The 15976-nt window shown below is 36.8% G+C and overlaps 2 protein-coding genes across 2 annotated transcripts; both read left to right on the top strand.

Annotated features, from left to right (window-relative positions):
- Positions 1-199: 199 nt before the first annotated feature.
- On the top strand, positions 200-5566 carry LOC135680917 (beta-1,4-glucuronyltransferase 1). The gene is made up of 7 exons (XM_065195152.2): positions 200-553; positions 1561-1756; positions 2525-2763; positions 2878-3028; positions 3578-3734; positions 4488-4599; positions 5192-5566. Exons 1-7 carry the CDS (start codon positions 446-448, stop codon positions 5405-5407), a joined length of 1179 nt encoding a protein of 392 aa, XP_065051224.1. The 5' UTR covers positions 200-445; the 3' UTR covers positions 5408-5566.
- Positions 5567-7398: 1832 nt separating this feature from the next.
- Positions 7399-15597, top strand: LOC135680968 (uncharacterized). Its single transcript, XM_089113635.1, has 4 exons — positions 7399-7546; positions 11056-11263; positions 12187-12390; positions 13460-15597. Exons 2-4 carry the CDS (start codon positions 11059-11061, stop codon positions 13819-13821), a joined length of 771 nt encoding a protein of 256 aa, XP_088969761.1. The 5' UTR covers positions 7399-7546; positions 11056-11058; the 3' UTR covers positions 13822-15597.
- Positions 15598-15976: the final 379 nt, after the last annotated feature.

The raw sequence follows: 15976 nt of genomic DNA, 5'->3' as shown, positions 1-15976 counted from the left end.
GGAGTGTGGCTTGCCAAAAGTCCTAAAAGATGAAGATATCAAATTTTTTAATACCTCTTCTCTAGATGAGTAGGGATGCTACTTGGCACAGGACCTTTTATTTGAAAAACAAGGGTCTTTTATTCCCAAAAGTTAGGGTCTTCAAGGCGATAACCTTTTCTCTGTTACACACCCCCAATGCATCAGCAACAACACGAGCAACAACGGCAGCATCAATATTTTTTATCATGGCGGACAAAAATTTGTAGGAACAGTTTCATCATGTGGAATTTGGCCTATAACACAGTGAAGGCCAAAATGTAGTGGTTTTGGACATGAAATCTAAATCCAAGGAAATTTTCCAATTGAGAGAATCGAAGTGATGCTGAAATCATTCTATTTCTCTATTATTACTGCTGGGATCAAGACGGCAACAAACCAAAGAATGATAGATTTGTAACGAAAGATGAGACAGCGAAACTTTTGCTACTACTCCCTCTTCATTATAATTGCTGTTCTTATTTTTGTGAATCTCTACTTCTTTAAAACAAGTGAGCTCAAGGCTCGACAGAAGGTGATGCGCCTAATCTCTTGTGCAATTAAATTTTGTTTATACCTGAATACGAAAAGAAAAAGCTCAAAATCATATTTATTAGAAATTAAATAATCGATTTTACGTTTCTACATGGACCTGTTAAAAGGCTATAAGCCTATATACAGAATTAGGTTATTCTTATAATTATCAAATAATTGTTATTTGCAAATACAATTTATAGAACTAAAGGTAAATTGAGAATAGTTCTGACTCAAGAAATGGTTCTCTTAGCTTATTGTAAGCGTTAGGGTAGCTGATGCTTCTTTAAATGTAGGGGCCAAGCCTAGTACTTAAAAAGAGAAGGGAATGTGAAGGGACATGTCTCTTTAAACTATTGATAATATGATGAGTTTTACCGAACCATACCAAAGCAGGCTGGGGGCCAAGTTATGTGAAAGAATTTTATGATATAAACACATCCATCGCTATAGGGGGGCATTTTATATTCAGCCTTTCAAAAAATTTCATTGCAAAAGGAGGAGTTTTTTGTCATCTAAGGGTACTTCTTTAGCAATTTTCCATTTTTTTGGCAAATAAAGGAGGGCTCATAAAATAATAATAATAATAAAATCGAATATTTTAACAGGATAACCTATCAGTACAATATGTACTGTTATCATTAGGGTCCTGATACTTAATAAATTAATGGTAAGATCTAAAAACGGATTACAAAAGTTCAATACAGTCCAATCTAAAGATAAAATAATTTTACATCAAATATTTCATCCACTTTGTTGGCAAATGGGACTTGGAAAACCCCCTCTTGAGCATAATATGGCTGAATATAAAACACTGGAAATTAACTGAAAGCTGAAGCATTGAATCTTTGGCTTATTTGTCAAAAGGAATTTTCCATGGGATAAACCAGTTACAATGACTTGAAAACTTTCAGTTTGCTTTTTATTTCATTATCACAATTTTTAGCTAACTATGTAACATAATAAGGTACCTTGAGTTCAAGAGGTAAAACTTTTTGCTTTTTATAGGAAAAGTTTCCATCCTCCATTCTATTCCAAAACCTACCATCAGACTCCACTGGATTATACAGAACCTGGCAAATATTTAAGAAGATTTTGCAAGAAAGTTCTAGCATTGATGTAACAATAATCTCACAAACATCTGTACAGAATTTGTTTAATTTGCAACATCTTGTAAAATATTGGGATGGTCCAGTCTCTGTAAGTATGTATCACTCAATTTTTTCTTGAAACTTTTTATGTTTTTTAAAGATTGAAAAGAAATAAGGAAACTCAGTGGATTGTAGATACAAAGCTCCAGAAAGTATCACAACCTTTGTAATTTGTTATTTGTATGTGCTGGAAATACATATTTTTTATTCAAATATAAAAATCTAAGATAAACAAAATTACTCAGGTTTCCATGATACAAGGTTACATTACAAGGCTATAAGATGTTGGATGAGCCAGCTTTATTTGCTGAAAAGTTTGAAAGTGACTGACAAAGCACCCCTAGATGGCAAAAAATCCATATTTTTGAAACAAAATTCTGTGTATTGAGTGTGACACCCCTCACACCCCCCCATGACTACAGCCCTTATCATAACTACACTGTAGCCCTTACATAAAAAATACAACTAAATTACAGCAAATCTTTAACTACAAAGAGAGTGCTTTAACTTAACTGATATGACGTTTTATATTTGTTGTCAGAATAAGATTGACAGTGATGCTGAAAATAAAAAACATCAAGCAAGATAACAGCAACAACTATTCCTGCAACTGTTTACTTTCAGGAGTCCTTATTGCTTAAGACATCTTTTCAATGCTGCCAAATTTTGATAATTCTTTCATTTCAACCTAGATAGCAATATTTATGTTTTAATTAAGCTGAGAGATCTGCAGGCTATAACTGAAAAATGTTTTTGTCATTTTTTCTAGTTAAAGCAAACTTCATGATAAAGCATTTCTTGAAGTTTCCCTTTCCTTTCAGGTGTATTTGCACCAGGTGAAGAAATTTCTACTGCTATAGAAGCTATATACTCACTGAGACAATGTAATTATGCCATCAAAAGAAATTTGGACTTCTCTCTAGTTTTGGCATTGTCCCACCCACCAAGACACAATGATTTAGCTGTTTATTTGCAAAAGGTTGCTAACCATCCATATGTGTGTCCAGTCAGGATTTTGTCTAAAGATTCTAGGGAACTGATTAACTATGGCAATCTAAATGTAAGTGGTGTATTTCAATTTCTAGTTTATTGGTTGTTTACAGTTTAGATGTCTGCTTTCTCTCTACCAAGCAGCACATGAGTGTAAGAATAAATCTGTATTTTTTGCTTGCAGGTTCCTTACCCTGTAAATTTGCTGCGGAATGTTGCGATTGCGAATTCTGTTACGTCACATATTCTAGTGATTGACATTGACATGGTACCATCTGCCAATCTTAGACAACATTTCCAACGGACATATCCCATGATTCAAAGGGAAAACGGAGGTACCTGTAGTTGAATCTTGTTTTTAAACATTAGATATGAATATGATTGATTTCAAATTTGAAGCTACTTGAACTGTTATGAACTTTGCCTGAAATATACTCTCAGTTTATTCGTGCGATTTCTCGCAAATTAAAGTTATTTTCTGGTCATAAATAAAAATCTGAGAGAGTGACTAAATTTGTTCATGTGACTAAATATGTTAATGTGAGTAAGTTTGTCCGCGATTTTATTTTTCCCCGTTGTTCGTTACTCCACCGGTATTTTGCCCGATTTCGTGTACCCTTTAGAGAATAGTGAATGATTCGAAAACTGAATCGTGTAATAATGACAAGATTTGGGAATCTGGACATTTACCAATAATTTATACGTGTGTCTTTCATTCATTCTTCTAATGTGATATGAACTTGTAAATGATATCAGAGTCTCACTTGCATTCGTTTGACCTGAAAATTTCCAGCCCCTGAAACAAGAGCTAACTAGATTTGACCTAAATATTGACAGTTTTTTATGTTATTGTACCATTTATAACTATATTGTTTTTGTTTCAGTTTATGTTTTGCCTACATTCGAACTCAGGGAAGGAATTGCTGACCCAGAAACAAAAGATCAGCTAATCAGATTATGGGATCTTGGTGAAGCAAGGCCGTTTTACGAGCAAGTGTGCTGGAAATGCCAAAAACACACTGATTACAATAGATGGAAAAAGTAAGTTGCCCTTAGTGAAATAAATTATATCGTTATTCAATGCATTACCAAATCACCCCTATAAACTTCAAGTTAGCCCTAGTACAAGACACAGCTACTGTGTGTGACAGACAGCAAGCATGTGTGGAAAAGCCTTTTACGTTCTTCTTATATTTTAAATTTAGGTATAAATATTTGTTTAAAGGACTAAACGCCGTTTAGGAAACATCTTTACGGTGTGTCAATGATTAGAATGGTACTTTGCAAATGTAATTGTCGTTTGGGTCTTTCTCCTTTGATAAAAAGTTAAACATTTTAGTCTAGGTTGCGTTTCTGAAAACTGGCAAGTTAATCTCCTCTATACAAACCCTTACAGCAATGAATTATAATGTTATTCTGCTTCACTTGGATTTACTTACAGAATTTGAGAAGCAATTCAAACAGCTTCAACAGGGTAACTGATTGATGATGCCTTTTTGGACTTGGATCATAACGCGTAAAAGAACGCTATGTAAAGTTGCTAGATATATTACAAATTAGCTGATATACGGCCATTTGGGAATTTTTTGTTTTTCAAATCGCTGCAATACTTTAATAGTAATCCATTTGTAAAATTCGAGTTCTTTACTGGTTATATCTTGGCCAATTGGGGAAATTTTTCCACTCTTGATGATATTTCATGGACCGTTTAAAGGTTTTGTGATCATGAATCAAAATTTTAGATACTTTCGATGTTATCACTTACGAACTTTACTAAAGTTTCTTTCTCTGTAGATCATCATCTGCGGCGTTATCTGTGAGTTACAGAATTGAATGGAAAGATCCTTGGGAGCCGTTTTTCATTGCTGATAGAAATACGGCGGTGTACGATGAAAGATTCAAGCAAGTGAGTCTAAATCTGTCCTCCTAGCCTAAACGTTTGATACCTTCGTTTTACTTAACTTCACATGTGTGAAATTTTTGAACTTGTTGGTAAGTCAAATGTGAACTATTTAGTGCCTAGTAAAATTCCATGTTGCATAAAAAAGTCTTATTCAGTTTTGATCAGGGCTGGAATTAAGGGGTGCTAGATTTTTATTGGATTTCTGTCTCCCAGTTTTTGACTTTAAGACAAGGAACTAAATAAAGTAAATTTTTGCATTATTTTGTTACTGCTGACTACCGAAACATACTTTTTACCGAGTCGAAGCAAAATTTACTGAAGGACATAAAGTTATTGGGGGGGATATCCCCACACCCTCCCGGTGAATCCATCACTGGTTGTGATACTTGGTAAATTATTGAATGTCTTAGCTGGGGTCTCAGTCAGCAGAGGTCTCGGTCAGCTGCTGCAACAGCCAAGCCAATGGTTTTAAGAACTTCAGGAAAAATGCATACTGCTCGAGTTTACCGCTCATAAATGTTTATGCTTGATTAAAGAATAACACATTCCTTTGAAAGCAGCCATTTGAATGTTGAAATATTTGTTTCAATTGCAGTATGGTTTCAATCGAATAAGTCAAGTCTGTGAAATGCACATCTCTGGCTATGACTTCTACGTTCTTGATAATGCCTTCCTAATACACCATGGTTTCAAGGAGAAGACTCTTTTTCACAAGTCAAAGGATGATGAGAATGCCATGAACAGGGACCACTTCAGAGTATTCAAACATGAACTCAAAGTGAAATACCCTGAATCGAAAAGGCAATGCTGATTATTCTTAAAGAGTTTAATGCTTGATAAGCAAATGGGCAATTATTGGTGAAACAAACGGAGCAGCTAAGCTAAGAATTTCTTGCTTAAACAAAAGATTTTGCTGTTGATTTTTCCCTTCTTTTCTCTTATTGACCAACCAACCCCCCCCCCCCCCCACACTCCTTAAGCCATCCATACAAGAGATAATGAAGTGGGAGAGACTTAGTTCAACAACCTGGTTATGCTCTCGGTTCTGCAACTTTTCACTCGTCTCCAAAGGGAAACGACTATAACCAAAGAAGGATTTGCTAGTCTTTTAGATGTGCTTACTCTCCAATTAAGGGCAAGATGGCCGAAGTTTGTCGCCAGATTGTAATTGCACGTTCCAATTTTTCTACATAGCTGTTTCAATTCATTTATGAAAAAATAAATAAAACCATGTAAAATCTCAATGAAAAATATCTGCCCCAGCGAATTTACTCTATCTGAGGAAAATCAGTAATTATACAAAAGCTGTTTTGACTTTTGTTGCAAAAGCTGTGTGAAAGAGATTGTCTTCTCTTCAGTGTGATTCTCTTCTTGTGGCTTCTGGGATTGGTGCACGGCCATTAATTTGAGCTTATTTTTTTACAAAGTTTGAAATATAGAGTTCATGTCGTCTAAAAATGTTAAACATGATTTTAATGCTTATTCGAGGACCTGGATCCCCTACCCCCGTGTGCTATTACCCTCTATCGTGTTATAAATTTTATCATCCTTTGTTGTCACCCAGTACTCGAAAAAACTTACGATATAATTTGTAAAATGTCTCAAAATTTATTACTTGTATGTTTTTACCGTGCCTTGTGTTTGCTTAACGTTTCATGCTTTTATGGATGCATGATGCAAAATAGCCTAAAAGGTTTACAAAAGTTCACTTTCTGAACTACAATGCTGTTCCATATTCATCTTGTGAGCACAATAAGCCCTTGGTGTGTAACAAACAATTTACTCCAAGATCATGCAACGGCATGAGTGAGATTGACTCCAGGAATAGCAATTCTTTTATCTGTGATGGTAGGGTATCAATATATTTAAGAATTTATAAAATTGCTTTTTGATAGAATAAACTGATGAGACCCAGTATGGTATCAGTTAGGAATATTTAAGCCTTGTTTGTTTAAAGAAGCAAAATGTGAGCTTTCACGCAGCTAGAGCCATTTCATTCGTAAGCAAACTCCAAATAAAAAATCAACTTTTGCTGTTCAGGGGCACACAGGAAGTTTCAACGTTTGTATGGGAGGTGGAGGCAAAAATAAAGTCATCCTACCAATATCGATAACGGAGCAGAATTTCCGACATCTTCTAACGATTCTGGTGCTTTACAGGGGCTGTAGTCCTCCCCCAGCTGCTGTTTACGTGGCCATGTAAGGTAATTGGGGTAAATGTGGTTGTCGTGGCCCTGAGGAATTTTTAGTACGTGGTTTAATGGTTTAACTTCGGTTTAACGTCGACAAAATGAATAAAGAAACATTTCTTAAAAAAAAACAGAGAAAGCAACTATGATCTGTATAGCCAACGTCCATGAAAGCTAACTTTTCTCAGTTTTTAAAAGAAACAACTACAGAAACTATTTTGATAGTCTATTTATTTTATCAAAGACAGTTTTTTTCAAACACCTTTTTCTGGAATAACTGAATTTGGGATTTTTAACAATTATTATGATATAACTTCTCTTCTGCGTTCTTTGCTATGCAAAAACATTGTTTCTGTGTTGACATTCCCTGTCCCTGTTTGTAAAGATTATAAGCATTAAAGGTCCTCCCCGTTTGTATTGAACCCTTCATCTATTTTTTATCCCCCTATTGATAAGCGGGGGTCTGTTTACGGTATGATCCTTGACATCACTGGATGTGCTGATATAATATAAAGAACTTCAAAGGTAGCTTCCGATTACCGATCGCAAAATCCAGAACTGACTACGTCATTTCACTCTAACTTGGGCCTATTCCCCCTGTTGCTTGAACGACGACGTCCAGATTAAGGTTAACTATCTTGTAACGAGTAGTTTGTGCAGACAAGCATACAAACGACGGCAATTATAGGAGAAAAAGATTTCGCTTGTTTAGTCAAAGAGGACAATTTGCAAAAACCGTAGAATCAAAAATCCAAGTAGGAGGTGAGTTATAAAACATTTTTTTATCTAGCTTTTTAGAAAAGCGGTACGCCACAAAAGTTCAATCACTAGGTTTTATATACAAAATTAGACATTGTGCCTTGAGAAATAGCCTATAAAAGGATTGATTTTCAGACGTTTTCAATTTTCACAAGAATTTCAGTCCTTTTTGTTTATAGTTCAGGCTCGCTTTATCTATTTGCCCCCTGCTTGTTTTGATTTTTTGGGCCCTGGCTGCTTTAGTTAGGGCAAGGTAGAAAGTGGGAGATAGCTTTATGGGAGATAGCAAGGTAGAATGTTAAGAGAAGTTTAACATCTTACCAAACATGGAAAGGAAGACATTTCGTAAATATATAGGAAATATTGAGCTGAGCTGACGAAAATAAGAAATTAAGAACCCCGAGGTGACATTGTTCAAGCTTTTCCATAGGTATTTTGTTGCATTTTTCTAGCCTTTTGATTTACTGTCGCTTACAGCGAAAAAGTTGCGACGTCGTTGCAGTTGTTTTCAATTCCATTCTTCAGAATGTCGCTTTGAATAATGTTTTGTTATTTGAATGCTGTTTTGTTGTTCAAATGTTGACTTAGATATGTCTAGCCTACTACCCTAGGGTGCAACATACAAACGTAAAAGAGTTACTTTTCATTTACGAATATGGTGAATAGTTTGGTATAATTTACATATTGCAGCGTTATATGGCTCATTGGTGAATCAATGATATCATGTGCTTTTTATCATCATGGGGTTGGACTATGAAACATGACATTACTATAATTTTAAAATGAGCATGAATACACAATAAAGCCATTTCCTTACCTAATAATGCTTGCCCTAATCATAATTATAATTAGAGTCATGTCGAGAACCAAAGTACGCACTCATGACTCATAATATTTAAGCATTCAATGATCTTTTTTAGAAATCGTTTGATTGATTTTCATACCCCCTCCTCCCCCTTCAAAATTCAATGTTGAAGTACATATGCTTCAACTTTGAATGGGAGGAAGGGGGTATATGTTGGTATGAAGGCGAGAACAAAAATGTCCTATCTAGCTTCTACTACAAAGCGCATATCTGAATGGAACCAACTGGATCCTGAAACCCAGCTCGCGCCGTCTGTTGCAGTTTTTAAGACTTAAGTTTTTAAGACGTTTCATCTTTTACAAATGATTCATCCTCCAGTAAAATTGTTTTTGGTATTCATGACCAATAGGCTTGTTGTAACTTCCTCAGCTATGTTTCGGTCTCAATAATTAAATTGTCACAAATTCAAGCACAACTTCAGAGATACCGTGAACCCTATGTGCCCAGCAAACGATGGCATAGAGGATACGAAGCTCTTTTGAAGCACTTGCTGGATTGTCAAGATTACCACGACCATTTGATCAAATCAACCTTCTTTCAAATAAAATCAAAATAGAACGTCAATGGCGACTAGAGCCCATCTGATGACATTCATGAAAATAATTATTCATAAACGCTATTCATATGAAAATTTAACGTAAATTTGACTGTAATTTTGTTCTGTAAAACATGTTTCAGTCAACATGTAGTATGTAGTGACCATTTTCGAACGTTATCATTTCGTCCATTGTATCATAGTCATTAACACCGTCCATTGTCTCTGTATCCACATTGACGTAATCAACAACATTAGCTCCCCAAGCGGTTTAGCCCCCTCATTCTGCAACATGCTCCGCTGTCCTCGTAAACATGCCAAAAGAAGTGCAGCCATTCCTGCTTCTAGAGCATAGAAACGTTCTAATGTCTTTTTTCGTACGTATAAAGATTACTTACGTTCTGATGGCTTGCCATTAAATTTGAGCCTCCCTTGGAAAAAATTTAAGTCTGTTTCTATGCCTTGTAGTGAAGTAAAGTAGTTAAAGTAATGTCTAAGGTATCTCGTCGTGTTAGATCAGTGGCGGATTTAAGGGGGGGGGGACCAGGGGCAGTTGCCCCTCCCTCGACGAGTTGAAGCAAGTGAGGTTGTGCGCCCCTTTTGAAGAATGAGAATCAGGTGAAAATGTTTCTGAGACCAATAGGTTAATTTGCTTCAAGGATTACTTTAAAGTTATGTTGTTTATTCCGAAAATGGATCTGAAATTGTTGTATAAGCGTTCTCACATCATCAATTTTTGAAAAATTTTCAGCGCCCCCATTACCAACTACCCCCCTTCAAGTTTGCTCTGGATCCCCCCCTGTGTAAGATCAGGGGTGCCGGAACGACCAAGAGGCAAGGAGCAATTCTTTTCTAAATGTCATTTTGTTTCGATCATTTGTAGATACCTTAAAAATCGGTACAAACGGCCGGTGTTAAAGGCGCTTCTATGAAAAGGGCATTTTGGCCCCAATTGCCCCTTCTATCAAAAGGCAGCAGGGGCGGTTGACTCCCCACGCCCCCTCTCCGGCGTCCCTGTGTAAGACTCTAATTAGGGATTTATCTCAACGCTCTTAGTTATGTTGGAGACATTGCTTAGAGCATCGTTACTAAAGGAAAATGCGACTGATGTAGTTAGAATACCTAAAGGCTTGGTCATCGCGTAGCTGAGTGGTTAGAGAAATTGTTAGTCATCAGTCACGACCTGAGAAGCTGTACGACGAGATAGTGTGCCGCAGTGCATGTGAACCATTTGTGTGCAAGTGCTTGTGATGTCAGTTTTTCGTAATTGCAATCTGTGCAGTGGCGGTTTTACGGAGGGTCTAGGGGACCATGACCTCAGGCCCCGCGCTTATGATAGCCAAAAGTTACCCTACACCTAAGAAAAAAGATTGAAATTGAAAAAACAAGGGCCCGCAGATGATTTTGGCCCCGGGCCCTGCAATCCCTAAAACCGTCACAGACTATCTGTGGTTAATCAGATAGCGACCTTGAGTTGAGTGTTGCTTGAAGATTGTGGACGTTCAGAGTTTGATAGATTATCTTTGTGGCGTAAGCAATGTATCTTAAACCTTGACCAGCATAGTAAGGAGACGATTCTCTATAAACATTTATATAAAACAGTCTCTTTCATATTCATCTTTTTGGCATTTTTGATACCCTAATGAAATTTTGCTAATTACTCATTAAAACTTGGAGCAGCTGTCTGTTTTGCAGCAAAAGTCAAAACTTGGGGAAACGTCTTCTATTAACAGAAGATTTTTATCATTCGAGTTTCATCAGCTATCACCTATCACAATAAATCTTTACAACGAAAGACTAATATATTGGCAGATATTTTGCTTCTTTTAGAAACTTAGACTAAAATATGGCCAGCCCAAGTCATTAGCAAAACTTGCGCACTGCATGGTTGTAATTTTGATTCAAACTATTTACAGTTGAAGAAAGGGAGCTGCTTTTATTTTTGAAATATTTCGCTTTTGTGAGTTAAGCGTTTTCCTGCGATTTCGCTCGTAGATTCGCTGCATGGGAATCAGCCTTATTGCAACCTGGCTTACTTAATGTCATTAGAATGTTCTGCTTGTATATTAAAGTCGTGACAGGGCACTGAAGGTTTTATTCTTAATATTTCAGAGCATGGAGAAAGCTGGAAGTGATTTTAAGAGCCTGGAAACTAAGGAGGTGCGCGACAAGCTTGAAGAACTGAAGACAAAGTATGGATTTCGAGAGCCGGATAGAGGAGATCTCGACGATGACGAAATAAAGTGGAGAAGCGGGAAGCCGGACTACACGTTGGCGAACTACGCATTTTTGACGGGAAAGACACAAAACCATGCCAAAGGTATGCAGTGTATTTGAAGTTGTATTTGTTACTACCTAGCTTTCTCTTTTCATGAAATGATACAATCTCACAAATTTCTGAACAACCAAATTATTAAGAAACTGAATTGTAAAAAAAATTAATACGTAATTAGGCTTTCAAAGACAGCTGTGGAAAAGATTTACTTTAAACTATGAAACGTTGCTCTTCAAAAATTAGGGACCTAAACATTATTTTGCCTAAAAATACAGATTTTCTATTGAACCCAATCCCGTCAAAGACGATATCGCGCAGTTTTTGAAAGCTTTACAGGTTGGCAAGATTATGGGGGTCGAAGGCAACCCCTTTAAAATCAACCTGATTCAAAAAACTTATCTGCAAAATCGGGTACTGGGCTTTAACGTCAATCGTACATCGGCAAAGATATTAACTTGAACTTGGTCAGACTTAATCAAGCAAGCAAAATGTAGTCATTGGATGAAGGGAGGGAGGAGAAATGCAGATTTTCATGATCCAAGAATTGAAAAAAAGAACTGAATAGCCAAACCACAACTCATTCAAGCTGTATCTTGATGTTATCAAAGTTAAAGCTTGTACTATTCTTTTAACTGATTCTTTCGCTCAGGCATTTACACAGTGTGGGTGGTTAAATTCTAACCCAGTGGCGTAGAAAGGATAGAACTATTAAGAGTGGGCACCATCTTTTTCAGGAACAAGAGACATTTTTCATTAAAGCAAAGGGCTTTTTTAATGTTGGAGGGCATGGTTCACCACCCTAACAACATTCAAGCAGAAACTGTGAGGAATGTAAATCGTCAAAATAAAGATTGTTATCGATGAGCAGTCAAAAAATGGGTTAAGATTATTCATTTGCTTAGAAAGAGGTTCAGAGCGACGAAAAATTACTATGTTTTTTTATGAAAGTGTCTTTCATTACGATATAGGATCAATAGAAGAGTTGGTGGAGAACCTGGTAAAGACTTGGGAATGCCAAGCATCTCATTTCAAAAATTTTCAGCAATGGACAACAATTGACCATTCTGACTACAATATTACTGTCAATGGAGAGACAAAAGTGCCAGGAAAAACAGCCTTTGAAATTGGCAACTACAATGCCCTTATGTTGGAATGTCCCGCTTACAAAAAATGTGAGTTTGATTGAAATCGTTTCTAGAAATATTAAATCTCCAAGATGTTTGGACGTTTATTTTCTTGCAGATAGAATCCACTAAAGACATTGCTTTCCCGCCTCCTACTTATTCATTTATGACTGCTTTTCACCAAAATGATGTTAAGGATAAAGCATTAAACTAAGACGCAAATTTCTTAAAAGCTATGTATTAAATGATATACAACAACAAAAAGTTCGCTCATCTTTTGGCCGTAGGAGAAATGGGGGTTTGGAGGGCGGCACCCCCTCCTCCCCCATTCAAGGAAAAATTTTCTAATACCTGGCTCTGTTCGGGGAGTTAAATCTTAATAAAGTAATAATATCAAGATCCACACTGAGCCTCCCCCCCCCACCCTTCCCTTAAACGTTCAACATCTGCTACGCACCTGTGTGACCTGTCTCCACCTTCTGCAGTTTGCATATAACGATGCTCAAAAACTTTCAAAAAGAGTATCAAGAGAAAAGTAAAGCTGGTTAAAAGAACATTTCTAATTCTCTGAACGCATTTACATGCTGTAAAAGGGTTACTTGAGATCTATCGCTGACAGATTTTCTTACAAAAAATGCTGTGCTCAACCTCTCCCACTTATTGAAGCCCTCTACTAATTCAGCACCCTCCTTCCCACTCATTCAATACCCAAGTCAACTTTCTCTGGAAAATTTCCTTAAACTCAAACAAAAATGAAGTTTTCTTACATTAAAGTAAAGACACAATTATTTTTGCCAGAATTATAGATAAACCCTGGTTCTTAAATTAGAACGTGTTATTGAATTTAACTAGAATGTTTCATATGTGCTTTAAATGGAAAAGTGACCCTTTGAAGTGAAAATTACAAAGTTTCATTAAAATAAGCCTTCAGCAAAGCGTTACCCCTAAAAGAAGTTCCTGGTTCGCCTCTGCAAAGAAGAAGTGAAACTGTCACTAGCAAAAGAATCTACCACAAAGAAGCAAGAAAAATATCAGCCTGCCCAAAACGTTTGAACTTAACTATTTACGATACAATTACAGGAATCTTACCTTTAAGCATGTTGTTCTTCCCTTCTAGATGGGGAACTAGATTTTGAAGAATCTCACAAACTTTTTCTAAATGCGTTCCCGAAAGGCTTTCCATGGGAGCTGCTGAAGGTTTTATCAAAACCTCCATATGTCCTTCTCACATGGCGCCATTGGGGTGAATTTGCTGGCGAGTTCCGGGGGAACAAAGGAAAAGGAGAGACAGTTGAGATGTTTGGTGTGCTAAGGGTCACTGTAAATGAGAATGTTAAAATTCAGCACATTGAAGTTTTCTTTGACCCAGAGACGTTTATTCTGGTCATGGAGGGAAAAATCAGCCCCGATGAACTGAAGAATGGTTGTACAATTTTGGGAGATGTCACCAAAACTGCTGTTGAGAAGCTTAGTGCTTGAACTCTCAAGAACCTTTATACCGCTAGCATGCTTCGTTGTAGAGTGCATGAACAACCGTGAACCCTAATAGGCAACTAACCTGCTACATGCTCGATAACTTGATATTGAATGACCAAGCGCTTTAGCACGTTAAGCATCTAAGAATAATAATACACGAATGTCTAAACAGGATAGCCATCAGTATATTCAATACTATTGTCACTAGGGTCCTGCTGGCTTAAAAGTTACAGAGAAGTTATTTATGTCAAGTGAAAAAAGTTAGAATTAAAAATGCAAGCGAAACCTCGATATTTACAAAATTAAGATGTTGTTAAAATGGCTATCTAAAAACTTTCTAAAAAGAATGTGGGATTCAATTCTTTTTGCCCGTAGAGGCAGGCTGTTGGACTCTTGCAGCCAAGAAATAAAGTCCCTTTCGACCGAATTCTGTTTTCATTAGTGGCAAATTTGCTGATAATTTCTCATTTCTTTTATACTTCCAATGTGTTTTTCTAGTGATGTAATCCTTGAATCATGTATCGTTATATCATGTAATTTTTATAGCAAGCCAAAGAGGGTACAATTCTTTCGTACGATGGGTTCTCAGTGATAATCACGTGAGTAAAGCGCGTGATATCGAGTTCGATCTTCGTTTCGTGACATGGGTTAAGCCTTGGCCAAACGATTCGATTTTCGCTCGATCTTTCTCTCGACATTTGATCTCAAAATCGAACGAAGTCGAGCATGGGTGGCCAAACGATTCGATCTTTCGCTTGATTTTTCATTCGACTTTTCACTCACGCCAACAAAATGAAGGCACAGAAACGCAAATCGGCTGCCTGTTTATCTTGCGTGCAAATATCCTTTTACAATCTCTTGACGAACTCGTGCGACATAAGACCCTGTTCGTCCGTTTCATGCAGGAACCGCTATTAAATACTTATTTCGTTTAAATAAATTACCATTTTCAGGCAAAATTTTGTTTCTTTTGATTAATTCCATTCTTAAAATGAAATTCATTTTTTAAAAATGTCCCCTAGACCTCGAGGCCCCAGGGTAGTATGCTTCCCTGCCCAGCATGATAACTGCGCACGCGCTCGCTCGACTCACTCGACAAGGTGGCCAAACGATTCGATTTTCATTCGACAACACCTTTTTCACTCGACTTTTTTGATAGAGATCAAACTTCACTCGACATCACTCGACGCCAATCGACTTGCTCGACAAGGTGGCCAAACGATTCGATCTTTCGCTCGATTTCTTGTCGAGTAAAAAATCGAGTGAAAAATCGAGTGGTTTGGCCGGGGCTTTAGACCCTTGATAAAACCGCAAAATGTTTACTTTCTTCGTCTGGACTATTGGAGTATTTTTACGAGAGCCTTTCCTAGTGGCTCTGCCAAGGGGATGCGGTGTAATGATCTTCTCTTGTGTGTCAAACTTGGTCCATGCAAAACCTTGAAAACCTCTATAGAATTCCTTGGTTTTAGGTTGCATGCTTAAAAGTAACATTATTTCTTTAGATACTACTTAAATTTGTCAACAATGTATTCGGCGATTAAGTTCCAGTAATTCAAGGAAGTTTTGAATGATTGACAATCATGCACTGGTCTTAAAATTGCTTGCTTGCATAACTGACGTCCATATTACAAAACATAGCAATGATAATAATAATATAATAATTTTACTGTTAGTTTGACAATAGTGTGAACACTAATAAACACTTACATGAAGCAATTTAGGGGTTGCATTATGGAAGTCATTGACTGCAAGCGTTACAGGCGCATTGATTTTCGAAATACCAATCTTTTATAAGAACTTTGAATTGACTTACATTTTTGGATGATTTCATTTCATTTGGAAGAGAATTCCATATCTTTGCACCCAAAAAGCTAATAGATTTTATACCATAACTTGTAGTTTTAACCCTTGGGAACAGATAGAGTATCCATTTTTCGAAGATTATAGCTATTGGGTTTTGGGAGAAAGTAGCCTTTCATAAAGGCTGGATTCAAGTTGTGCAGAGTTTTGTAAATTTGTAGTGGATATGAAGAAGTTTAGAATAAGAAGTTTAGATGAAGTGTAGTCTGAGAGGGCTAATCGTAGGGCCATGTGCAAAGAGTGCTGTTATCATATGATGCTGTGGTCGATTTACCATCAATTGCGGCGCCAGCTTCTG

The sequence above is a fragment of the Rhopilema esculentum genome, chromosome 18 (genome assembly GCF_057945365.1).
Source record: "Rhopilema esculentum isolate cy_ngs chromosome 18, ASM5794536v1, whole genome shotgun sequence".
Taxonomy (NCBI): domain Eukaryota; kingdom Metazoa; phylum Cnidaria; class Scyphozoa; order Rhizostomeae; family Rhizostomatidae; genus Rhopilema; species Rhopilema esculentum.
The sequence above is the reverse complement of the archived record's forward strand: the minus strand, read 5'-3'. Positions and strand labels throughout refer to the sequence as shown.